At 39.6% G+C, this 26,050-nt stretch overlaps 1 protein-coding gene across 22 annotated transcripts in view; it reads left to right on the top strand.

The window, feature by feature from the left end:
• RYR3 (ryanodine receptor 3) overlaps window positions 1–26,050 on the top strand; it is a 522,680-nt gene that overhangs the window by 417,981 nt on the left and 78,649 nt on the right. For 11 of the 22 annotated variants that reach the window (XM_025189447.3, XM_075927047.2, XM_075927048.2 and 8 more), the window contains 5 exons: window positions 632–952; window positions 2,615–2,855; window positions 17,946–18,033; window positions 18,142–18,234; window positions 25,853–25,867. In XM_025189447.3, coding sequence (XP_025045232.1) covers window positions 632–952; window positions 2,615–2,855; window positions 17,946–18,033; window positions 18,142–18,234; window positions 25,853–25,867 — 758 coding nt within the window. The remainder of the gene's footprint in view (window positions 1–631; window positions 953–2,614; window positions 2,856–17,945; window positions 18,034–18,141; window positions 18,235–25,852; window positions 25,868–26,050) is intronic. The other 11 variants (XM_075927054.2, XM_075927058.2, XM_075927052.2 and 8 more) reach the window with 1 other exon arrangement.

Here is a 26,050-nt window from a genome sequence, read left to right on the forward strand (position 1 = left end):
TCAGCTGTTGCTGTTCCATTCAAGTTTCTGCCTGAAATGTAATTGCCTAACCTTGTCTTTTTGTGGGAGTGTGGCAGCAAGGTCTAGTGAAGAAGATTGAATCTGGGAACTAATAGCAAGTTAGTTCTAATCTCAGCTGTGATACTGGATCACTGGGCATATCACTTAACCTCTCTGCCTTTTCTTTCCCAACTGTAAAATAGGGATAATATTATTATAATTCACAGGAGTGTTTGTGTATAGTTATTATTTCTCCAGCACTTTGAATATATAACATGGTAGATCAGCAATATGGACTAAATCTTCAGTCCTTTTGCTTCTAGCCCATATAGCTGGGCTGGGCAGCAGCTAGCTCTGTGAAGGTAGGAATCCTCCCTTATAGCTTGTAGAGAGCTCCACCGCCACCACATAGCTACTTATCTACCTCAGTAAAGTCTGGCATTTGGGAGGGTCCTTTCCGACCCTCAAATCCTGTCTCAGCTATGCACAGCAGAAGGGACAGAATTCAATCTTAAATTACTTATTTTAATTAACCCTTTATTCTTTGTTTTTAAACCATTTAGACCTTGAATACACATGTGCAAATACCCTTTTTAAGTATAACACTTTTGTTTTCTACCCCAATATGCAGTTTTAGGTATGCCAGATACAGTTCAAGAGATGTGTACAGAAATCCCTCAGCTAGATGGATTAATGAAGGAAATTAATGATTTAGCAGAGTCTGGAGCCAGGTACACTGAAATGCCCCATGTGATTGAGGTTATTTTACCCATGCTATGCAACTATTTGTCCTACTGGTGGGAAAAAGGATCTGAGAATATACCTAAAAGTGCTGGATCTTGCTGCACAATGGTAACCTCTGAGCAACTCAGCATCATTCTGGGAAACATTCTGAAAATCATCAACAACAACCTGGGAATAGATGAAGCATCTTGGATGAAGAGAATTGCAGGTAGTTATACTAACTATGATTTTTAAAAGATTAATTACATCTATTTGCTTTCACCATAGGAATACAATAAAACTCCAATAGTCCGGCATCCAATAGTCCAGCACTCCTGATAGTCCAGCATCAAAATGGCAAGAGCCTAGTGAGTGAGCTTTGGCAAAAAAATGAGTCACAAGGTAACAGCGGCAGCAGCTGAACTGAACAAAAAGGGTAAAAAAGGCTTAAAAAACTAAAACATTACAGTATGCTGTATACAGTATGTACAATAAAAAGGGTTAAAAACACTTTATATACAGTATATAATGTATACAGTATATATATAACCAGCTTATAGTACCTCCTGATAGTCCGGCATATTTGATAATCCGGGACCACCCAGGTCCCATAGGTTCCGGATTATCAGAAGTCTACTGTAGTAGTATTTAATTTAATACCATTTACTGTTACATGATCATACATAATAGTTAATAATGGGAAGAAATTCAGAATATAATTACAACTAGGAGGAAGCAGTTTTGATCTTTCAAAAGGTTTTTTATGTATATGTAGTGCCATCAATAATGAGCCCAGTGCAACACACATATATAGGAGTATATTGTCCATGAATCAAATTCCTTATAGCATAGCTAGGCAAAAACACAGAAAGTATTCAGGAAATGGCCATAAAATAAATATGCTGTGAAGAATCCAATTAGATGTCTAAGTTCCAGATGACCATGCCACATCAAGGTGCCCTAATTGACCATCTCAGTAGAAATGCCACATTTTGAATAGCTAGTAAGACTGACCTTACAGAAAAGTCACAAAGAATTTAGTATGTATTAATCTATTACTCTAAAACTTACAGAATTTAAAAGATAATGTTATTCCTTCTTCAGGATTTTTTAATCATTTTATAGAATGCAGGGATATAATTTTCCATTAGGTGATTCAGAAAGTCTACAAAAAGGTTATAATTTTTATTACATTTTATAGAAATTTTCCTTTCAACTCTGGGGGCACCTCCTTTCAAGCAGCTCTGTGGGTAACACTTTCTCACAAATCATGAGAAACTCCTTTGAAATCAGTAAAACTTTACCAACTGATTGCAAAACCCAGTGTTCACAGGATCTGAGTGTATATTCAACGAAGAAGGAAGTATTTTGCAGTGTTTACAGCCTGGTCTCTGGGAGCCTACAGAGAGACCTGCATTGTGTCTTAAGCAAGTTTATCTTCTCTGTCTCTTTGTTTCCCATCTGTGAAAGTGATGGAAATAACAATAACACTTAGCACTTCTGTAGCTTTTTCATGTTCAGATTGCTTTGCAGATGCTATCAAATTGAACTTCACAATATTTCTGAGAAGGGAGAGTATTTGTATTGTCATTCCTGTTTTACAGAAATTGATATTTTGATGGAGTAAAAGAGGTCCCATTTACTCAAGGCCACAATTGGATTAACTAACAAATCTAGGATTATAATTCATACATTCCAGATTCCCAATTATAAGATATCATCACAATTGCATCTCTGTATATAACAGCTACCTTTCACAGTTCTTGTGATGCTTTGTTAGCAGGTATAATATATTCCGAGATCATTGCATGACAAGGCATTATAGAAATAAAAAGCATTAGCATTTACAAGAATAAAACAATCAGGAATTATTTTTTCCCCCAATGTATAGTTTTTGCTCAGCCTATTATCAGCAAAGCAAGACCTGATCTGTTGAAAACACACTTTATTCCAACCCTGGAGAAACTAAAGAAGAAAGCTATAAAGATAGTGATGGAGGAAGAACAACTGAAAGCGGACAGTAAAAGTGATACCCAAGAAGCAGAGCTACTCATTCTAGATGAATTTGCAGTTCTTTGCCGAGACCTCTACGCTTTCTACCCAATGCTGATACGTTATGTAGACAACAACAGGTAAGAAAGTGTAGTAATAATTCAACAAATCAATTTACTTTGAATCTATGGTTCAAGAAGAAAGCTTATAAAGAGTACTATGAATTTACTGGAATCTTGATACATAAAGCTTTGAATATCATATGGGTCTTCAGTTGTTATCATGACATACCAGTACTTTAAAATTTCACCTATGTAAAAATCTATTTGCTTTATTTTGTCTCTGAATTTTAAATTGTTTTCTAGGACTATAACAGGAATAATAGACAATGGGAGTGTCATTTTTAGACTGTTCATGTCAGATGGAAAACAGCATCCCACAGTAGTTAAAGACAATGATGTATCAATCTCAGATCAAAGGAGGATTTAGATCATTTATTGTATTTCTGGAGTTGTGCAGTGGACAGCATTCCATCTCTCCCAGAGATGATTATGCCTGAGACTCCAAAATCTTCTGGAAAGCATTTTTTAAAGTTTTGGAATGGCCAAATTTTCAACAAGCATTAAGTATTATTCTGAATAATTTACTTCAATCATTCCACAAGATATTTTAACCCCTTTCTCCAGTTCAAATTACCAAATCTGAACACTGTATTATTATACATTATCAGTAAATAACCAGTCAGTTTTTCAGGAACAAATATAAATATTGTTGTATTTAATGCAAACACAAAGTACAAAAATTGTGTTAAAAGAAGACTAAGGTACTGTGCCACCTGCTCATTACACGCGCCAACCCCCCCTCTTTCTGGTGGCTACACGTTCCAACCCCCCCTCTCTCTAGCTGCTATGCTTGCCAACACTCTCTCACACACACACCCCTCCCCGCACCCAGCCACTTTTGTTTTGAGCCTGTTGACACTGATGACGTGATGACATAATTCTGTGTCTTGGCAGAAACATTCTGTTGCCGGCCATATTGGCCCTGCTTTTCCTCTTCAGCTTCCCAGCTGCCCCTCACTCCCTGCCCCCACACCCCAGGCCTGCCCACGCGAACTCATGAGGCAGTCATGCAGTCAAATTGGTGTAGTGGGACTGCAGGCAGGGAGTGCAGGCAGGGAGTGCTGTGAGAGGAAATCCGCAAAAACCCCATCCCGCAGCCCTGCCACCCTGACCTTGGCAGCAGGAGGCAGCAGGTGGAATTAGCAGGAGCCTGCCCCTCTTCATCTCTGGGACGGACTTCATTCCTCCTCTTGTGCAAAGAAAAAACAAAACAGAAAAGCCCATGTCAAGACCCTGATATCTCTGGACCCCTCAGGAACAGTGGCGGCTCCACTGGCATTCCAGGGCTGTAGCTCTGTGCTCTGCGGTGATTCCAGCCACACACTTCACACGGGGACTCCCTCACATTCTGGCTCCATAGCTGTCATACTCTCTTGGGACAAATATCCTCTCTCTTGCTTCTTTCCCCACCCCAGTGGGCTGCAGCAAGGGCCCATGGCTCTCATCCCTGCTTGTGAGCTCCCCTCCCGGCTGGAGCTTCCTGCCTCCACTCCCCCAAACTCCTTCATTTCCCACCAGAGCAGGGACAAGATTAGTTGATGGGGGTGATGCCTATTGACACTTATTATGTGATGATGTCATTCTGTCACCTGGCAAGAACATTCTGTCGTCCAGCAGGAAAACCTTATTTATATAAGGTTATATATATATATATATATATATATATCTATATATAGAGAGAGAGAGACAGAGATTATTGTAATTGGAAAATCAAGCACCCAGAAGTTTACACTTGCCAATATTAAGGTAGCCTATGCAAGTTTAATTTAATCCCTTTTGCATATGTATTCTTAGGCTTACATGATCACATATTATATTTTTCATAGGTCCATGACTCACTCAGTGCACAAGATGGATGGTGTTCACATGAAGAGAAACGTTTCAATGTTTTGTTTTTTCTTCATTATTCAGTGTATGGCACTGCTAATTTACCGTACACTATTCAAGATCTGTTCCAAAGATAATTGACTCTCATCATAATAATTTCTAAGTGCTTCACAAGTATTCACAACACTCCTGTGAGGAGAGGGAATAACCTTATCCCCATTTATTCTCTTGGAGGTTTGCATAGATTAAGGTAAAGAGTTTCCACTCGTTTTGGGTGCCTGAATTGAGTGACTTAGGGAACTGGTTTTTCAGAACTGTTTGGCATTATATAGCATATACTAGTTGCAACTGTGAGTGCGCAGCAATTCTATAAATCAGATTCCACAGTCTCAAGTCAGGTACCCAGAAAATGAGGAACATGCACTTAACAGTTTGGCTTAAGTGATTGCCTCGCATTACATGCGAAGACTTTGGTAGAAGCAGGGACAGAATGCAGTTCTCCAGAGCAGCATTTAGCTACTTTTACCATAAGACTGTGACTTTTTTGTTTCTGGAATCCCAAGCTTCATTCACCACACACTAGGGCTGGCTGGAAAGCAGCATTCCTCCTCTGCAAAAAGTTGTGATATTAAACAAAATCCAAAACAGAATGAAAGCAAAATATTTGAATTGTCCTGTGGGAATGCAAATAACTTTAGAAATGGTCAAAATGACATTTTGTTTTGACATGTATGTGTTCCCTGAGGTTCTCTAAGCTGCCAGGAGACTTGGGAGTTAGGCAGCTCAGGGACCCTGGAAGCTCTGGGAATCCCAGCTCTGAGGTAACAGTGCCTGGGCTCCTCTGGATTTATTAATATACACTACTGAGGAACAGGCAAAATGCCAGGCAAGTTTAGAAATCTGCTTGGTTTCCACTGGAATTTATTCTGAATTGTCATTTTCCTTCTAAGCATTTTAATGTTGATGAATCCACATTTTCTGATGAAAAAACATTCAATTAAAAAACAAATCTAGCCAACTGTATTACACACCGTCCAACTTCTGGAACAAATGTCACTTCACTACATAATCCTTATTCAACTCTAGAGCAGATATATTTTGTGCACTGAATAAGGTGGGCGTCGTTAGGAAAAAATAGTATGTAACCGTGTACTTAAAGACTGTATCATACTGCATACAAATAAAGGGACGAACTTAAAGTTGCACAAGCTCCAGCTTCAAATATGAGGAAGCTAGAAGTGCTCAAAGAAAAGGTTACCAGATTTTGTTTTTAAAATTGTAAAATAACTTATTTGTCCTTAGCCTAGTTCTTGGAACTTGCTGACATTTACAGAATAATTTAACCTGCTGCAGACACGTGCTATGGAAAATTGCAGCCTGATTGGTTAAGGTTTGGTAAAATATGAACAACCACAAACAGGGTCTTATAATAGGAAGTGTCCAAAAACCTCACTAATAGCTGGTAATATCAGCCCTGCCAGTAATGCTTTTGCATTACTCCCTCCCACCTTGTTGGTGATAATGGGGTTTGGTTTGTTTGTTTTGTTTAAATAAAAGAACATCTCTGCTCTGCAAATATGCACCCATGGAACTTAAAGCCTAAGTGCCTAAATCACTGTTGAAATTGGGATTTGGGTGCCTAATGTACTAGTGGTTTTGAAAAATCTACCCTCGGTGTCTTGCAAATGAAACTTCTTTAGCAGGCACTGTCAAGTAGCTCAACCTGGTAGCTCAAACCAGATCCTGTGCTAGTGCAAATCAGCATAGTCCAATAGAAGTCAGTGGAATTATGAAGATATACACACCAGAAGTATACCTGTGAATGCTGTTAAAAATATAATGTAGACAAGGCTAAAGAAGCAAGATCCTTGTTTTTTTCCCATTGGTGTATAAACATCTTCCATGTGTACATAGACCATTTTTCCTTTAAATATGTTTCCTACTTTCTAAGAATATGTCTACACAGCAAAGGAAAACCTGTGGCTGGCTTGTACCAGCTAACTCTGCTCACAGGACTCAGACTGCAAATCTGTTTTGTTGCTATGTGGACTTCTGGGCTCAGGCTGGATCCCAGGCTCTGGGACTCTTGGCATGGGAGCCTGAGCCCAGAAGTCTACATAGCAATGAAACAGCCCCACAGCCCAAGCTGCACGATCCCGAGTACGCTAGCATGAATCTGCCACCGATTTTTCTTTGCTGTATAGACATACCCAAAATGTAAACAGAAGTCTAGTTTGGCTAAGAAATAGTTCCTTGAGTGATCCCCACACTGATTAAACTCTTAGTGCAGATGCACTCCATGCATGCAAGGTTGGATCTTTTGGTCAACAGTGTGAAAGCTGTGTCTGCAGCCTATGTGTCCTTGCACACCCACCCACCAGAAGGTATAATGCAAAGAATAAACCCACCTGTCCCTCAGTTCCTTCTTACTGCTTGTGGCATTGAGAAATAACAACTGCAGTGACTGCATTATTCTCTACTCCTTGAGAGCTTGATGAAGGCCTCCTCACACATCAGAGATGGGCCACAGTAATCTGTCACTTCCTCTTTATTAGTGGCCTAGTGAGCTGAGATTTGATCTGAGCTCCCAAACACCTGACTAACCATTGCTGTATGGTTTGATCCTGGGGTGTGCAGTCAAATTCTAGAAAACCTGCATCATCTGCCATTTCCACAGTGAAATCTCCCTCCTCAAATAAGCAGTATAGGTCATCCCAGACAGGTAAAATAGTACAACCTGGGGTCCTAGAGAGGCAGGAGGATGGAAGTGAAGAAAAGCATAAAGTGCAAGGGGAGAAATAACTGGCCCACAGTGTGATTTCACTTGGTTAAGGCAATGAGTTTTCCTAAAACTGCCTCAGTCCAAGTAATTTAAAATCTCTTGCCTTGCTGGACCTTAGAGTCAACAGGGAAAACCCACACCAATTCTGACTCAAAGCATAATATCCATAGCAGCATCTTAGAGGTCTTAAAGAGCTTCCAAACAATAGTAAACCTCAACAAATCAACTTCAGTAGCACCCAAAAACATCAGTAAGGACATGCCTTATAATTCTTGTACACAGGGCCTCATGCATATGTATGACACATTTTGCCAAACTTCACGTACTGTCCATGTAAGGGTGGCTGAAATCAGTGTAGCTTCCTATCAGACACCAGATGGCTATGGTGGTTATGGTCCTGCAACAAGTCATTCCCTTGTGAAAACAGGTAGACAGATGCTGTTCCTATGAGTAAAGGAATACACTTCTGTGACCTCTTCCTGCCTGCCAAAACCTTACTGATAGAGATCTCCACTCAGGGATGTCTGGCAGGGCCTGTCAAAATCACCTTCAAATTCAGGGTCTGTTTTTCCCTCAGGAATTTTATATCTACATACATTTCTTAGAGCTTAGAGCAACATACTTGGCAGACAATTCCTACCTCTTCTCCCTGGATCCACAATCCAAGTGCTGACAGATAATGCTACCTCTATGCATTATGTTAAAAGACAAGGGGAAGCAAGTCTCTACTGGGTCAGGAAGTTGTGCAACTGACGTTGATGCATTCCAGATTACATCACACCAGTGGCTCTATATCTTCCCAGTCTTCAGAATACTTTGGCAGAGCAACTTGGCACACAATTCTCAATAATAACTACTAGTTTGTCTGATATTAAATTCCACAGAATATCTTTCTTAAGTGGGGATTCCTAGAAGTAGACTGGTTTGCCACACACCAGGACAAAAAGTGTCAAAACATTTTGTTCCAGGGGGGATTCCAATCCATACTCCCTGACCAGATATTTCTTTCATCCCCTGGAGACTGGGACTAATATATGCCTTTCTTCCAATTCCCATTATACAGTGTTTCTGAAGAAACGGAGGCAGTGCATAAGTGTGATGATTAAGGTAGCTTCTGCGTGGGCCAGGTAGTTCTGGTATTTGGATCTGTTGGACATTTCAGTGCATCCACTGAACACCTTCCTGATATCATCTCACAGAGTAACAGTCAGACCCTGCACCCAGATTCAACCTCCTTACGTGTGACAGCTTGGATGCTAGTTGGGTGACAAAGATGCTGTTCAGCTGAAGTTCAGAATGTTCTGTTCCAAAGCAGGAAAGCCACAACTAGTATGATTTTTAATTTCTGTTTGCAGATCTTAGCACCATCTGTCTTCCTTCACAATACTTATTTCAGCACTGTCGGGCTATCTGCTAGCCAGGGTACAATCTAGACTTTTTGTCAGCTCCATATGTGTCCATCTAATAGCATAATGCATTCCCATCAAAGACCATACTGTATTTTCCTATCCTAATGTGGTAAGATTCTTTAAGGGCCTCATTCATGTTTTCTGCCCCTTCTCTCACTTGACACCTCAGTCTAGTATGCAGGATTGATGAGTCCCATTAGAACCCTTTGTCACCAGCTCACTATACCATCTGTCAATGAACACTGTCTTTTTAGTGGTCATTACAGGGAAAGGAAGGTTCAGGCTGTCTTAAGAACAGAGTCACACTCATCCTTAGGGGAACATAAACTTCACAGTCAATTAACTGCTAGTTAACATCCTTAATTCTCATAGCACTTTGCCTGCAGGGCCAAATGAAGAAGCCTAGGATATGGGGGTGAAGATGGAGAGTGTGGGGCATTCAGGACTGCTGAGGTCACATAGACTGTAGTTAAGAAGGGCTGGGAGGGGCAGTCTGGAATGGGGGCACAAGATCTAATAAGGTAACAGCATTGAGTTGGGAGCTGAATAGAAGTGGGGTGTGGCCATATGAGGATGTGGGGGAGGGAGAAAGTGGCAGTGTAGGAGGTGAAGGGACACAAGGGGACACGGGGACACAAGGTAACGGAGGCAGATGTGTCTGAATGGGAGAGGCTAGGGATCAGCCTGGGTCTACATGGGGAATGTTTTCAAGCTCCCTAACAATCCCTCCTACCCCACCCCTCTCCAAAAAACTGTTCTATACTTCTCCCATTGCCACCTGACTACCCTCCAGGTTTGCTCCCATGCAATTATATCCCTCTTCATCATTTCCTCCATTACTTCTCAATCCTTCAGCTTTTGCATTGCATGTTCTACAAAAACAAGGTGGTGTTCAGGATACCAGAATTCTTTTTTCCTAAAGTAAATTCCTCTTTCTATGCTTCCCAAGAGATGGTGCTTCCTTCTTTCTATACCACACTACAACGTCCCACTGAAAAGTCATGACATACCGTAGATTTTCAGTGCTCTTCTGACATCTGTCTGAAGCATACAGAATCCTCAAAAAGATCAGACTCCCCTATTTGTGTCCTTCCACGTGAAATGCCAGGGACTCAAAGCTTCCAACTCCTCCATCACCAGTAAGATTACCCTATCTCTGTCCCAGAAGACATCAAGGTGAACTCTGTAAGATCCTTCACAACCTCACGGATGGAACAAACTTAGTGTGTCCACTTTGCAAATTTGCAAAATGGTCACTTTGTTTATAACTTACACCTTCCTTAAGCACTACAAAGTGGATCTTCTGTCTCCTTCGGATGTGGTGGTCTTTGGCACAAATATACTGCTAGCAGTGGTTCAGAAATAATACAGGTGAAAGTGAGCTCTCAGAAAGGTGGGTAATTCTTTCCTGCTACATTTTTTATTTCCCAACTCTCTCCCTGTCTTTTTTAACTTGTTTACTATTTCTGAGATGCCTGGAATTATGAGAGACACTGGCTTGCAGAATGGAAATTAGAAAATTTCTTACTGATGATTTCTATTTTGATAGCAGCATATCCCACATTACTGGACATCTCAGCAAAGCTCTCTTTGCAATTTACAGAGGCAGATTAGTGTTCTAGCCTAGGCCTGTGGCTCCTGCTTTCTGACAGATGAATTATTCTGAAGCTGTAAATCTTGCATAACATTATAAACATTATTCCAGAGATAACAATATAGCTACATTAGACTAAAGAAGGTGGGCATTGATCCTTGACTCATAAGTCATCCAAGTTGGGTAAAAGTGTGTCAGTTGCTGCTAAGAGAAAGGAAATTATTGATAAGACATTTAATACACAGACTTCACAGTAAAAATACATTAGGAAGTATGTTAAAAGTAGAATTTTAATCCAACTAATAAGGCTAAGATAAGCAAATTGTTTCAAGACTAAAAAGTAGAGTAAATAGGAAGCTTCCAACCCAGTCAAGTCAAGGGCACTCCATGGATCTGTAAATTATTTTAACTAATGCCGGGAAAAGTATACAACTAGTAATTCGGATAGCTTTGACACCTGGCACAAAGAAGAATGGAGAGTCCTCCTGAAAAATCAATAAGAAATAGAACACAAGAACATTACTGACCTCAAGTCTTACTATATTTAGTAAGGTCAGGAAAAGGGTGCAGTACATATAACAGTTTAAATTCAGAGGGTAATATAACCGAGGAATTTAGAATCTAGTGATAAATAAGGGCAGAGCAAAGACATAGCCAAGAGTAATTTAAATCAGTGATACAGAATCTCAACCCTATAAATAAAACTTTACTGATAAGGATTTCAGCTAAAAAGATTAAATCTCAGGGACAATATGATCAGTGCAAAGTGAAACTCTTCATAGTTTCCCAGAAATGGATATGGTTACATTAGACCAGATATAGACAGGAGTTCTTTATTTTTAAAGTACTCACAGACTTACCTGCCATTGCCTGGGTCCTTAAGGGCAGGGGGCTGGCAGTGTGGGGTCCTTCAGGGCATTGGGGATGTCAGGGGAGGGGGGAGTGCAGGAGGCTGAGAGAGGGAGGGAGGGTGCAAGAGTGAGGTGGGGTCTCATCCTCCAGAGGCTTTTTTTCTATCCCCAATCCCTCTGGCCATCAGGGGTCTCCTTTTTCCCCCAGCCTCCCCTGGATTCCAGGGGCCTTTTTCTCCCCCAAGCATCCCCTGGTCACCAGGTGTCTTCCTTTTACTCCTTCTCCTCCCCTCCAGCCACCAAGGTCTTTTCTTATCTCTTCCCCTCTCTCCCCCCAACTCCTCTTTGGCCACCAGAGGTGTTTCCTTCCCCCATCAGCCACCAGGGGCCTTTTTTCTGCCCCTGGACCCTCTCACTGCCAGGGATCTTTTTCTCCTTCCACCCTCCCTCCCCCATGCTGCAGCCAAGGGCTAGGAGGGGGGAATGGTTTGGGATGAGGGGCCTATTTATTCAGTGTGCTGGTACGCAAGATGGCAGAGCCCCAACCCTACTGGCCACTCCCTTGGGCACTCTGCAGGATAACTGTCCCCTGCAGGCTCGCTGCCTCACATCGCATCCCTTCGAACAACAGCCCCTCCCTTTGTGTATTATGGAAAACAGTCCTTTTCCCGGGGCTTCCAGTTGTCATGGCACAGCTCATCTCTGACCTTGCTTAAGATAGTAGAAGAGGAAGCTACATACCAAATTTGGTGACCCTGGCTCTTACTGTTTAGGAGGAGTTCTTGAACAAAGGGACTCGCAGACAGACAAACACAATATATATTAGATAAAATGTCCCCTGTCCTAAGCTTTATCTTCTAAGTCTCTGATCCAAGGGAACACGTAAGCTTACCCTTCACTTGAAGCACATAAAGCAGTCCCATTGATGTTCATGAGACTTTTCATATGATTAAAGTAAAGCACATGTTTAAGTGCTTTGATAGGCTGGGATTTAAAAGCAGAGTGTGGTTTTCCCCTTTTAGAACAGAGTAGCTTATTTTCTTTGACTTGCAAGATGTCTAAATATAAAATACCACAAAGACAATTTGAAAAGTTTTTAACTTTCACAAGGTACAATAAATCTTACAGAAGATAATGAAGAGATAGAAGTAGAGATACTTTTGGACAATCCAAAGAATCCTCACAGAAATTATGTTGAGCACTATTGAGGTTGAAAAGTCAAGATCTCAAAAGTCAGGAAATGCAAGAATTAAGGCTGTCTGTCCTTCTTTAATTTTGATCCTCTTATGAATATATGTTACAATACAGCTTTAAATACATGATTAGATACTATTTTTCCCTCAGAATCGCTGCCTTACTTATTGTGCAGGATAGATGGTGCTCAGTGAATGAGCCTTGCTTATCTCTTGTCACTATGGTATCTGATTGCTTCACAAACACTAAATAGTTTATCTCCTGGGAGATGAAGAATAGTATTCCCATTTTACAGATGAGGTGCAGTGGTGCAGAGATTATTATACATTTATTTTGGATGCCACATTGAAACAACTTCTAACTGATTTTTCACAATAGTTAACATTATATAGCACATTAAAAGCACAGTTCCCATTATTCTGTATTGCAATTGTGAGTGCTTAGCACTTTTAAAATTAGAACCCAGGATCTCATTTTGGACACCCAGAAAATGAAGAACAAACAGTTAATGGCCACTTGTGATAAATCTAGTTTAAGTGGTTTGCTTAGCATCACATAGAGTCTGTGTTAGAAGCAGGGACACCTCCAGTTCTCCAAGACAGCATTCAACTACTTTAACCATGATGAATTGTCCTTTCCCTTCTTGTGATCCCTTGCCTAATTAACAACACACCTGAATACAGAAAGGGTGTTGGACAAACGCATTCTTTACTACACAGACCATGTCAACCATGTGCCCTGAATGAGGCAGGGTTTCTGAGGAAAAAATAGTATGTCATCGTTTACTTAAAGATTGCGTCATAATTTGTGACTTGATTTTTACTATGAGCACTTCACCTTTCAACCTTAATAAAGTATTATAAATGCAGTTTTGTGTGTATAGTCTCCTATTTCTAAAAAAGTAAATGGAACCCCCGCCCCCAGAAATCCCATCCCAAGGCATCATATTGACTATCCATGGACTAGAACCTAAGATCCACTGCACACATCTCTGCCCCTTGATCTAATGGTGTAACTAGCACTAGATGGGGCTGAAACCTACTTTTCCAGGGGGGGTTACTGATCTTGTCTCTCTTGACATCAGAGAAATGCTGAAACTCAAAATCTTGTTATATTCTGGGCTGTGGAGAGACACACATACTACTGGGCACAGACTCTTCTATGTGTCATCACTCATCCCACCCATCCCCCAAACTTTACCCTTTTCTGCCTTATCCCTTCCAGTCTATCCCTGTTCCAATCCTTGTTCTTCCCTTGGCTCTTTATCCCAATCCCATTCTCCTTGTTTACTTAGTTTCAGTCTTTAGTCCCTGGCAGTTCATACAAGTCCCAGTTTCATTGCCCAGCTAGTTCCAGTTCCCTCTCCCTATTTCCTCCTCTCTGTCTCACTGGCTCCCAGTCACAGTCTCATTCTCTGGGCTTTTCATCCCCTCTGAATTTCCCCTTGCACCACTCCCACACTCTTTCCTAGTGTCTGTGCCAAGCTAGACCTAGTTTTTCTCCCACTCCCCAGCTCCCTATGAGATCTGTCTCTCCCCATTGCTATCCCACTCTCCCAAAGGGTTCCTAATCTGTGTCCTTGTCCAACCAGTCTCATTCACTCCTTCCACCCTGCTTCTTGTTTGATCTCAGTAATGTCCACCCCAGCCAGCTGGCTCTCAGTCATTTCCCCGTCCACCCATCTCTCCATGTAACTTTATTTCACTGGTATTCAGTCCCACTCTGCCTTGACTATCTTATTCTGCTCATCCAACCAGTTCTAGCCTCCTCTTCCCCCTGACACATCCCTTTTGTAGGCTTTCCTCTCAGTCCTAACCACCCCATCTCCCATTAAGCTCAAGTCCTTGCCTGGTGAGTCCAAGCTTTCTTGCTAACCACTTCCAATCGCAGTTTCTATTACCCCTATCTCCAGTCTCAACCTCACTAGATTCATAGTCCCATTCTAATATTTCCCCTCCACTGTTTCCCCAGCTTTCCCCCCTCTGCATTCAGATCACTGCTTTGATACCTCCCTGAGAGCACAAGAGAGACAGACTGGAACTCTGTTCCAGTGTTCTCCCCCAGACTAGGGCGCCTGGAAACAGACATTACAAGGAAAATCAGGCTTTGCTCCTGCCCTGCACCTCTGGGCTGCAGAATGTTCAGCTAGTATGTGAGTGATGTGTGGACAAACTGGTAGCACAAGGGGCTGTGAGGGGATGGACCAGGTTGAGTTGCTTTGTAGGGAGTATGCATTGTCTGGTCAGCACTAAGAGCAGTGAGAGTCTCAAGCATCCTCATTGATGATGATCGTCTGAGATTTTAACAGCCATTGTCCAAGAAATATTTACTGAACGGCTCCGTCTAGATTGGCATGATTTTCTGGAAATGCTTTTAACGGAAAAGTTTTCCGTTAAAAGCATTTTCAGAACAGAGCATCTAGATTGGCACGGACGCTTTTCCACAAAAGCACTTTTTGCGGAAAAGCGTCCGTGCCAATCTAGACGCGCTTTTCCGCAAAAAAGCCCTGATCGCCATTTTCGTGATCGGGGCTTTTTTGCAGAAAACAAATCGGAGCTGTCTACACTGGCCCTTTTGCGCAAAAGGACTTTTGCCCAAACGGGAGCAGCATAGTATTTCCGCAAGAAGCACTGATTTCTTACAGTAGGAAGTCAGTGCTTTTGCGGAAATTCAAGCGGCCAGTGTAGATAGCTGGCAAGTTTTTCCGGAAAAGCGGCTGATTTTCCGGAAAAACTGGCCAGTCTAGACACAGCCAACCTGTTCAAACTGATTTTCCAGAGATTTATAGTTTGGCCAAATTTGGTTGAATTTTCATCCCTGCCAACTTTCAAATCCCTGCTCCAAAATTTGGGATTAGATTTATTCCAAGCAAAGATCACCAGCATTATTTTTCATGGACAAAACAATATATTTTCTCTTAACCTCATTCTCAGAAATGGCTGGAACTGTTTTGTCTGAAGTTTCTGTCTTGGCAAAAAAGTCAGCATGAGTCAGACACCCAGCAGCCTGAATTGTTAAGGTTTGACAAAATTATAACCAACTGAAAACAGGGTCTAAAAATGGGAAGAATTAGGCAAACTTATTAAAAGGTAGGGCTGCTAGCCCTGGCTATACTGCTATTGTTCCTAGAAATGCAACCTACTGAAAAATCTATTCCTGGAGAGCAGTTGAATGTGCACAGTCAGCAGTTATGCAAACTAAAATCTGAAATAAAGTTTGGAAGCACAGAAGGTGATATTCTGCCCTTGGAGAAGTTGCATGCTTGAAATAGGCTCCCAGTCACAGTTTTGCTGTTTGGGCATTATCCTCTGAATGAAACGTTCCAAGAGAGTATTTCCAAACCATTAATCATAAATAAGCCATGAGCCATTTTTGTACTGCCTTCCTTTTGCTAGAACTATTTCTAGTGCAGAGAATAAACTTTTTTTTTTTTTGGTTTATTATCTTCTCTGGTTTCTCCTAGGGCATTCTACAGTGGTAATAGAGACATACAGGCTCCCAGCCATTCTCCATCTCTGGCAATTTTTATATCAGGATTGAATTGATTGTGTTTTTAAGAGAGATGCTTCTGTTCAAAAGAAACTGTTTTAGAGCAGTTCTCTGGCTTATGTTATATAGGCAGTAAGACTAAATGATCACAAATGGTCCCTTTCTGACCTTGCTATCTGTAGATACGTCTATGCTACAGGGGCACAGTCACTGTAGTGCAAATGCTTCCCATATCAATTGAAAAGGGCTTTCTGTCTCTGTATGAAATCTACCTCGATGGAATTCTCCCATTCGTCTACCTGCATCCGTGGGGGGGGGGGCCTTAGAACTACATCAGGCAAATGTTTTAGTCCTAAGCAACATAGCTAGGTCAACCCAAATTTTAAGTGCAGACCAGCCCTGTTAATCCATGAACCAAACACTGTGGGTACGTCTATACTATATGCTTCTTTTGAAAGTAGCTTTTTTGAAAGAATCTTTTGAAAAAACTTTTTTTTAAAGAGATCATCTAGACAGACACAACTTTTTCAAAAAGCGATCCACTTTTTCGAAAGAGAGCACCCAGGTAATCTGGATGCTCTCTTTTGAAAAAGCCCTGTTTGCGGTCAAGAACGCCTTTTTTGGAAAGAACTCACAGACATTTACCTTTCTCCCCCCCGCCCCCGCATCCCCCTCCTGTTCTGAAATGTGATTTGTCCTTTTCATATGTGTTCTTTTTTTTAATTGTATCCTTTGGTATATATGGTTGTGACTATTTTCTTCCACTATTTGATCTGAGGAAGTGGGTCTGGCCCACGAAAGCTCATCCTCTAATAAACCATCTTGTTAGTCTTTAAAGTGCTACATAGTCCTGTATTTTGGTTCATTCAAAAAAAGGCATTCTTCCTCATAAAATGAGGTTTACCGCTGTTGAAAAAAATGCCGCATTCTTTCGATTTAATTTTGAAAGAACGCGGCAGCAGTCTAGATGCAGGTGAAGGTTTTTTTGAAAAAAGGCCCCTTTTTTTGAAAAAACCCTGTAGTCTAGACGTAGCCTGTGTTGTTATGTAAATACTCTAGCATCCTAAACAAATTGCTCTTCTTTATTGATCTTTTCTACAAAAATTTTCTCTTTAGTGCATTGTAAATAATCTTCCGAAGTACCAGTTTTGGCATGTGAAGATCCAGAATCTTGTTCTAATGTTTTTGGTGAAAAGTAGAGAATGATCAAAATAATAAAGTACATAGAAGAAAAAGATTTTGAAATACCAGTGCATGGTATTTTAATGAACAAGTGAATATCACGGAGTCAATGAACCCATCCAGCTGCAAAGACAATCAGGGCAGATTATTTGAATGTGAAGTCTGCGTTATTGTTTTTAACAAAACCATCTGAAGCTTACATCAGAAATACTCAACTTTTCTTTAGTTGAAATGGGTGATTTTCCATGTAGTTTATAAAGCACATGATCATTTAGGCCATGAACCAACTTTCAGTGCAGTTAAAGGTTCTTTCCAGAGTTAAATTAAACCCTTTACGCTTCAAGGACTTGTCTACACTATGGAGAAGACTGACTCTCCGTAGGTCAATCTTCTACTGTTTGATTTAGCTGAGTCTATTGTAGACCCCCCAAATCAAACTCTGAGGGCAGCCCCTGCCTGTGTGCTCCTCATTTTCTGAGGAGTAAGGGAAGCCAACAGGGACGTGTGCTCCCGGCAGCCTCCCACAGTGTAGATGCTGTGGAGGCTAGGCTTAAGGTAAATCGAATCAAACTATGCAAAATGCATAGCTGGATGGCATTCCTTAATCTGACCTGCCTGGTCTAGTGCAGACCAGGCCTGAGGGAAGAGTGATTCATGGTCCACATAAAGAGAAGCTGTATTAGCACTTAGAAAGCTTGAGTGCCCCTCCACTTCATATACTGTAGTAATATTTACATGCAATTAATTCTTATTGTAAACATCTCTTATATTTATTTTCAGACCAAATTGGCTCAAGAAACCAGATGCCGATTCTGATGAACTCTTCCGTATGGTAGCTGAGGTTTTTATCTTGTGGTGTAAATCACATGTAAGATGCCATTTCTCATTTCTTATCTCCAGGTTTTTTGTATTTGTAGATATAAATATGACTTAGACAATCTTTATGACATCAACTTCCTAGCAATTTTTGTTTTAGAACTTCAAGAGAGAAGAACAAAATTTTGTGATTCAGAATGAAATCAACAATTTGGCATTTTTAACAGGAGACAGCAAGAGCAAGATGTCTAAAGTAAGTTAAACATTTTAAGATCAATTAAACCTGAATCATATTTTTCACTTTGATATTTAGTCAGAATAGCTCTGAAAATATAACCAATTTGCTGCTTCTGTGCTGATAGAGCACACACAAATGCATTTGCTTCTTGATGATAAATGTACAGAAGCTTTCTGTGCTGAAACTAGTTACACATATCACATTTTATGATTAAATTTTTGCTGAATAAGCATAGAAGAAAACCAATTAAAATTCATTTGCAAAAAGCATTAGGAAGATTACATGTACAAAAGAATGTTTATCTTAAAAGCAGCAATGTGGCCTTTTTAGTATATTACAAGTTCAATATTGTGTAAAATTATTCAAGGAAACATTTATAGCCTGATTTTTCTCCTCTGAAGTCACTAGGTATCTTGCCGTTTATTGTAATAGAGCAGAATGGGATCGTCCTCTGCATATAGCTGTTTACGTGTATATGAGCATATATATTATATATTGCCTTGTTGCTTTTTACTGACAGCATTCATCTCTGATTTATTCATTTTTGTAGCATGCCCAGATACCAGGCTGATGCCTGAAAAATCTAGTTTGATATACATGTGATGGAGAAAATGTACAGTTGTGTGGCTTAAAGGTTTCATTGGCATGAGTTGAGGAATGTCGCAGTACTCAACAGCAAATCCATAAGTGAATTGCACAAATTGATTCCAGTGTAATGTTGATGAAACCTTCATATCACAAAACATTATGCTGTATTTTATGTGTCACATATTAGCAGAAAGCCTATTTTAAAATGTTCTGTAAAGGTTTTAAAAATATAGATGTGGGCTTGTGATGTTTTTTCAGGGTTACGAGAACCATAAGCCCCTGCATTACCCCTCTGCCTCAGCAAAAGACTGCTTTGGTGGAGATTAGCCTGTGTGTCAGCTGACTCAGCACCTTGCCACAACAGTCTAGCTGCTTCAAAAGCATATTCTTTGAGACTATACCAGTCTCAATCTTGCCTGGCAGGTAACATTCAGTGAATTCCAGTTTCCAAATCCCCTGGAAGAGTGTTTCTTTGCAGTATCCAGCTGGTATCACTAGATATTCAAAGGAATTGCCCATGTCACTGCCTCCGAAGCGAGAGTGTACTCACCAGCCTGTTAGTTTAGCTGAGGACCACACTTCAATACACAGAACTGAGGTGATGATGTGCTCAAAGCAAAAATTTTTTTATAAAGAAAAGATATTTAAGTCATAGTAATTAAGGATAATAGAAACAGAAAGTAATTAGAAATAAAAACAAAACATGTATTCTAGTGTCTAAAATTTAATCAGTTACCATGCTGGTCTCAGGCAATTTCTCACTTAGTTCTCCAATCCACATCGTTAGATGCAAAGAGAACTCTGGTGGCAGAGTGGTGACTTACAGTTCTGAGCACCATGAGAGAGCATCTCAGAACTATATTTTTATATCTTTCCACGTGGACTCATGGTACCTAAGGTAGGTTAGCTGCAAGAGACACAAAAACACAGAAAGGGTATACCTCTAATTAAAAACAAACCTCTGTAAATTACCATGTATTTTTTCTCTTAAACACAGAAATGTCATAAATTTAAAAATCAGCATTTTGGGACCTACTAAGACTAAAACTAAATTGTGTCTCTTCCCACTCCCCAACCCCTTTGAAAAGTTTGGACTGTCAAGACACTAGTATAATTGAGGGTATGTCTACACAGCAAAGTTATTTCGAAATGAAGGCCGTTATTTCAAAATAACTTTACTAGCATCTACACAGCCAAACTGCTATTTCGAAATTATAGCAGAGCACTTATTTCAAATTTGGTAAACCTCATTCCACAGGGAATAATACCAAATTTGAAATAGCTATTTCTAAATAAGTGCTGTGTGGACACTTATTTCGAATTAGGGGGCTTCCAGCCTTCCCAGGGTGCCCTGGTGGCCACTCCAGCTGTCCGGGGCGGGGGAGGTCCCTTTAAGCACAAGCCTCAGATAGCCTCAGGCAGCAGCAGCTACACAAAGTAACTCCTGACCTGATGCCCTGCTGGACCTGGTTCTGGCCGGCCTTAAATGCAATTCAGCGTCCACTCAGTGTGGACGCGCTATTTCAAAATAGCAAAAACCTATTTCTAAATGCATTTTGTGTATAGATGCATTATTTCGAAATAAGCAATTTCGAAATAACGCTGTAGTGTAGACATACCCTGAGAGAACAAATTCCACATTCAGAAGAAAGAATGAAACATTTTTGTGGGAAGCTGATTTGTTTCTTTTTGGTTTTGGTTGATTGTTTATAAAAGTGGCTACCTGAAGCCAATTAAGTGATTTTGAAATGTTTGTATGATCTTGAATGGGAAGATGACAGTAAGGTGAGGTAGGAAGAAGTGAATAGTAAATGCAGTTTATCGCACTGCTCAGCAGTTTATCACATGGCTATCACCACAGATAAGTGAGGGGAAGGTATATGGATAGATGGATGGATACACACATACTATATCTTCTTACTATATTTTTTAGAAATAAGTGTTTGTCTATGTGTCCTTCCATTGGTTCATTTGTTTCAGAACTCCTAACCGGGAAGAGCAAGGACCACCAGATTTGGTATGCAGCTTCCTCTTATAATTTAAAGCAAGGTTCGGATTTGGTTGTACCAGGATAATGGGATGTGCCTGGAATTTGATTGTTTCTCATAAAATGGAAAGGGAGGGGTCTGGTAGGAGAGAGTTATACTGTTGAATGACCACAATGGGGCAGCAAGGGGCCCAAGATGGAGATTAGGACAGTTGTAATCTCATTGGGCTGGCAGTGGGGAGGGGTGGAGAAAGATACATCTGGTATATATTTCAGAGAGTTTGTCTGTTTGTTTGTCTGTGTGTCTGTCTGTCCCCCTGCCGGGAAGATATGAACCCCTCACCTGGGTGTGCCTGCTGGAACTTCAACAGCCATGGACAGGTGCATCTCACCTGGCCCCAAACTGCTGTGGTGAGAGAGGGCTGGGCTCTCGCCCTTGGGCAGGTTGCATCCTGAACCCCTCATCCCCAGTCCCGCTCTAGAACAATGATTTAAATGAAGAAAAACAAAACTTATTTGTGTTAAGGACCTGAACAACATTGGGTAAATATATTCCTATTTATATATTGTATATAACTTTGTATATAAAATACTAGTCAATTAACCCAGCATTGCTCGGGTGTTTAACTCAAGAAATGGTTGGTAGGAGAAGTGGTGTGGAGTTGGGGAAAGAGGGTTCAGCCTGGCCCTGTGAGGGGCTGCACAGTGGAGGGGAAGGGATTCGCTAGGCCCCATAGGAGCCTCACAGCAGTGGGAGAGAATCTCCATGTGAAGTGGTGGGGGAGGGGAACGTCCAAGCCCCTATAGGTGGGGAAAGGGGTAGGAAATCCTAGGCTCTGTAGCAGGGTTGGGGGGTAGGTAATACCCAAGCCCTTTAGCTGCATGGGAGGAGGGGAACCTTACCCATAGAAGGTGATGTGGCTGGTAACATGCAGATCCCCATCCCCAGGCAGTCAGTCTCGTGCTGATGTGGCTGTCCCCAGTGCTCATTCTACAGTATCCCATCCCAACTTGCAGCCCCCAGTTGGTGAGTGTGAGGATCGTGTCCCTCCTTTCTCTGCCCCTCCCCTTCTATGTTGTGGGAAATAACCCCATTCCCACCACTTCCTATGTTCCTGGCACAACCAAACCTTGATCTTGCTTTAAGTTAGGGTAAGAGGAAGCTACCTACCAAATTTAGTAGCCCTAGCTTTTACCGTTTAGGAGGAGTTTTTGCACAAGCAGATGGATAGACATTTCATTTCTAAAATAGATAGATATTAGAAATAAGATGAGGAGGCAGTAATTGGGGCTGAATTCGCTCCAGATTAGGTTCTGAATAGACTTGAGGCTTTGTTTTAAAGCCAAATTAAGGGTCTGGTGTAATTTTGCTGTGGCCGAAGTATTCTAAGTAATTGCTTTGATTATTTTATCCCAGAAAGGCTGAAATAACACAAAATGTCTTCTGTCAAGAATAGAGGAAATGTCACTGGAACTGTTTTTCTTTGGGAATTACAGCCACTTCTGAATTTGCAAAACAGAAAATACATACTATCTATTGTTGGCTCTAGTCCATGATCAAAATTAGAGGAGTTCAAAACCAAATAAATAGCCACATAGAATGAGTAGAGATTTGAATTTGAGATTCATGTTTTGTTCATCTCTCATTAGTTATTTTTATATAATATATATATATAATACACAATATACTATGTATGTATATGTGTGCTCATGCTCAGAGGGGTGTGTGTGTGTGTGTGTGTGTGTGTAGATGTGAGAGGGAATCTTTCTATCCAAATGCATACAAAAATATAAGCAAATATCGCAGTATAGTGATTCTGTGGTTTGTGAATATTTACCACAAACGTATTAATTTAATTAATGGTTTATATTGTTCATGGTTAAATATTTTATTTATATGATACCATAATTGCAGGAGTGATTGCAGAGCAATTCATTGCTGTAGATAGGCATTTGTTTTGTGATGAATAAAATATCATGCTATGATACCCATGCAGCACCAATTTAAGTATTTTTAACATATCATTCATGACAGGTAGAAATAAATAATGTTTCTTAACATACTTTGTATGTCTTCAATAATATTGCTAAAATAAGTGAGCATTTTAATAGGAAACAGATGTTAATATTTTAAATATGGAAAAATTGTAATTCTATCAGTTCTGGAATATAGTTGGTTATAGAGTTTGCAATTTTCTTGTTGTTTTAGCAGCTAAACAGTAGAGTAAATTATGTGACAGCACTTCTTTTTCATAATGCTGCTCACTTTAACATTCACCTTAATGTAAGCAGTATTTTGATACCAAGGAGCTCACAACTTTCCACTTCCTTTCTGTGTCATCATTCATCATACTGTGTTTAGTGCTGGAATTTAGATCTACTGTTTATTAAATGTGGCATATAAATAAGTGTATATGTATGCTATATAAACACAGATGTTAGTTATATTGGCCCAAATTGTTTCCTGTGATGTGACTGTTTCATGCCACAGTGCTGGCAGCTGATAGATTTCATGTCAGTACAGCTGCTAAATGAGTAACCTCTGTTGGTATGGACCTAGAGTAGACATTCCCACACCAGCTCATTTCTTGCCTATTGATGTACAGGGTAAAGTGGAATAAAAATTAGGGTGTCTGGGGTTTCTCTGCACCTGCTGCTTTTGCACTTTACATTATTAACAACCAGTGCAAGCTTGAGCAGCCCACATGCTGCTCTAAATTCCAGGGCCTGGATTGGTGCGCAGTCAATAAGCAGGGGAATACAAAAGTGACTTTATTTTCCTTTCTCCCATTTTTAAAGTCTGTTTTGTACTCCTTAAATATAACCAGAGTTCTGGGCAAGTATTTACAATGTATGTGATAATACTTATATATAATGCATATTTATGTAAAAATGGGATAATGTATCTTTTTATTGTCTGAAGAAAGAATAGAGACAATGTAGAGGATAAAGTTTTAATATTAGATTTATCCACAATTTCTGACAGATGACTCTGTTGCAACTTAAAATTTGATAGAGCATCCACTGTATATTTACTATACAATTCTAGTTTTCAATCTTTATTAAGATAAATGTATTTAAAGCTGAGCAAGTTTTTAATTTTTCTTTTCTGAAAAAATGGCAGCAGATTGCTCGGAGGGGAATGGTAAGTTAGTGACTATTGAATCAGAGAGATTGGTTACTTGGACTGCATTGAAATAATAGATTTGAGACAGAGAAAGTTTTGAAACAGATTATTTAAACCCATTCTACTCCACTAGTGTATTATTTTTCCAAACCTTCTTAGACTTGTTGATAATTTTACAGATATAAATATTATATATTATGTTTGCACATAATCTATATAAATTCCCACACATATACCTGTGCATGTATGTGAAATATGCATAAGTGTGTAATACGTATAGAAGCAATTTTTCAAATTAGGGTGCTTAATGTTATGTGTAAAAGTACATTTGTGGGTACCTTCATAAGTAGCTTCATTTTCAAGGTTGCTAAATACTGGCATCTCCTACTGAAGTCATATCGGAGGGGTCCACATTATAAAACTTGCATCTTAAGTGTTTTTATAGGTCCTTTGCAGAGTCATGAAATCCAGGTTTGTTTTGTTAGACAAACCTAAATTTCAGGAGTGTCTGTATCCAGATTTTTAGTTTGGTTCTATTTCTAATGTAACACTGTTTATAAATCTCATAGTTACTCTAGTATGTCATGTTATTTAGTGTTTTATTGCAAAAATGTTTATATCATCCCCTTGAATCTACTCAGCCTTCTTAGTCTGTTTGTTTCTATGACTTAGTTTAAACAATGAATGGTCTACAAGCCATTTATTACATTTCTAATATGTCATGTCCTCAGAGCATGTAAGGGCCTCATTTTCCTTGTTCAGGTAAAATTTTCATTGAAGATGTTCCCATTTGCTGGAACAAAGTGTGCAAGACCCAAAAGGGTTAAAGATTTAATTTATGGTAGTTCAAAGTTGTAGAAATAATAATATGGTTCAAAGTATTACATGTATAATCATAGCTAAGCCTCAGTCTTACAAGGCCCAAAATAAGGGTCTTTGTGCTTATTAGTGTGTGACAAGGACACTTAGATAACCAAGTAGTTGAGGGAGAAAGCTTGAAATAATGTAAAGTATTTTTCTTGAACCTGCACAAAGTTTTTTATTACATTATTTTCTCATGCTCAGGAACATTCCTCAACTGACTATTGATTAAATTAGTTTTCTGATGGGTGAGGATGGGCATTAAATACTATTTATTAATAGTTATTATTTATGTTACGTTAATTTTGCCTGGCATTCTAATATCATGACTTTTAACAATTAATTAACTTTGTAATAATTAATTTATTCTATAAATAAAATCCTGGTATCAATTGTTATGCTTAAAATGAGATTATTAAAAACTAAAAGTATGTGTGAGAGAGGTACAGTTAAGAGATAGGGGATGTGACTTTTGCCAACAATGTATAAGAAATTGGAATTTCTTGTTATAAAATAAGAATACTAATTTATAAATAAAATGCAATATTTGGCTGCATATTTACTGTAAAGCTTGTCTTTCACTTTTATCCTAAGACTAATTTTCTTACAATCAAGTTCTTATTTAATAATAATAAAAATAATAATAATAATAATAAATAGAAAATATTTCTGAGTATTGAAATACTCTTCCCTGTTGGGAGGTACAGAGTCCAAAATCAGTCCTCCTATATTAAATTAGAGAAACCTAGAATTTAGCATATGGATGCTGCGACTAATTGAATGTATCCATATCTGATACAACTATCACTATTCAGTATGTCATATGTTTGAGAAATAGCAACTCATACATTTAAAAGATAGATTATTTGGTAGGAATTAAGATAAGTAATAAATCATTACTTCACTAAAATGACATGTAACTAGACACTCATCGATGCATATTGTTCTAGCCACAAATTTGTTTTAGTTACTTTCCTGATGCTTTAGGTTCTGTTTATTACTAACTTGTAAAACTTTCATCGTTTCATCTGTTTTACTTACTTTTTTCCTTGTATTTTTCTTTCATACAGGCCATGCAAGTAAAGGTACAGGTCAAAATGCATGATTTTTTTTATGTTTTAGTTTTAGAGACAGCCAGGCTCTAAGCATTCTTTCCATTGATCATAGCAGTGGCGTCACAAAGGGAAGGCACAGGCTCCATTTGTGTTAAATTTTGTTATTTCAAAATTGGCCCTATTTGATCAGACCAGCTGATTTCCCACCCCCTT

This window comes from Pelodiscus sinensis, chromosome 5 (genome assembly GCF_052426305.1).
Source record: "Pelodiscus sinensis isolate ZL-2025 chromosome 5, ASM5242630v1, whole genome shotgun sequence".
NCBI classification, from domain to species: domain Eukaryota; kingdom Metazoa; phylum Chordata; order Testudines; family Trionychidae; genus Pelodiscus; species Pelodiscus sinensis.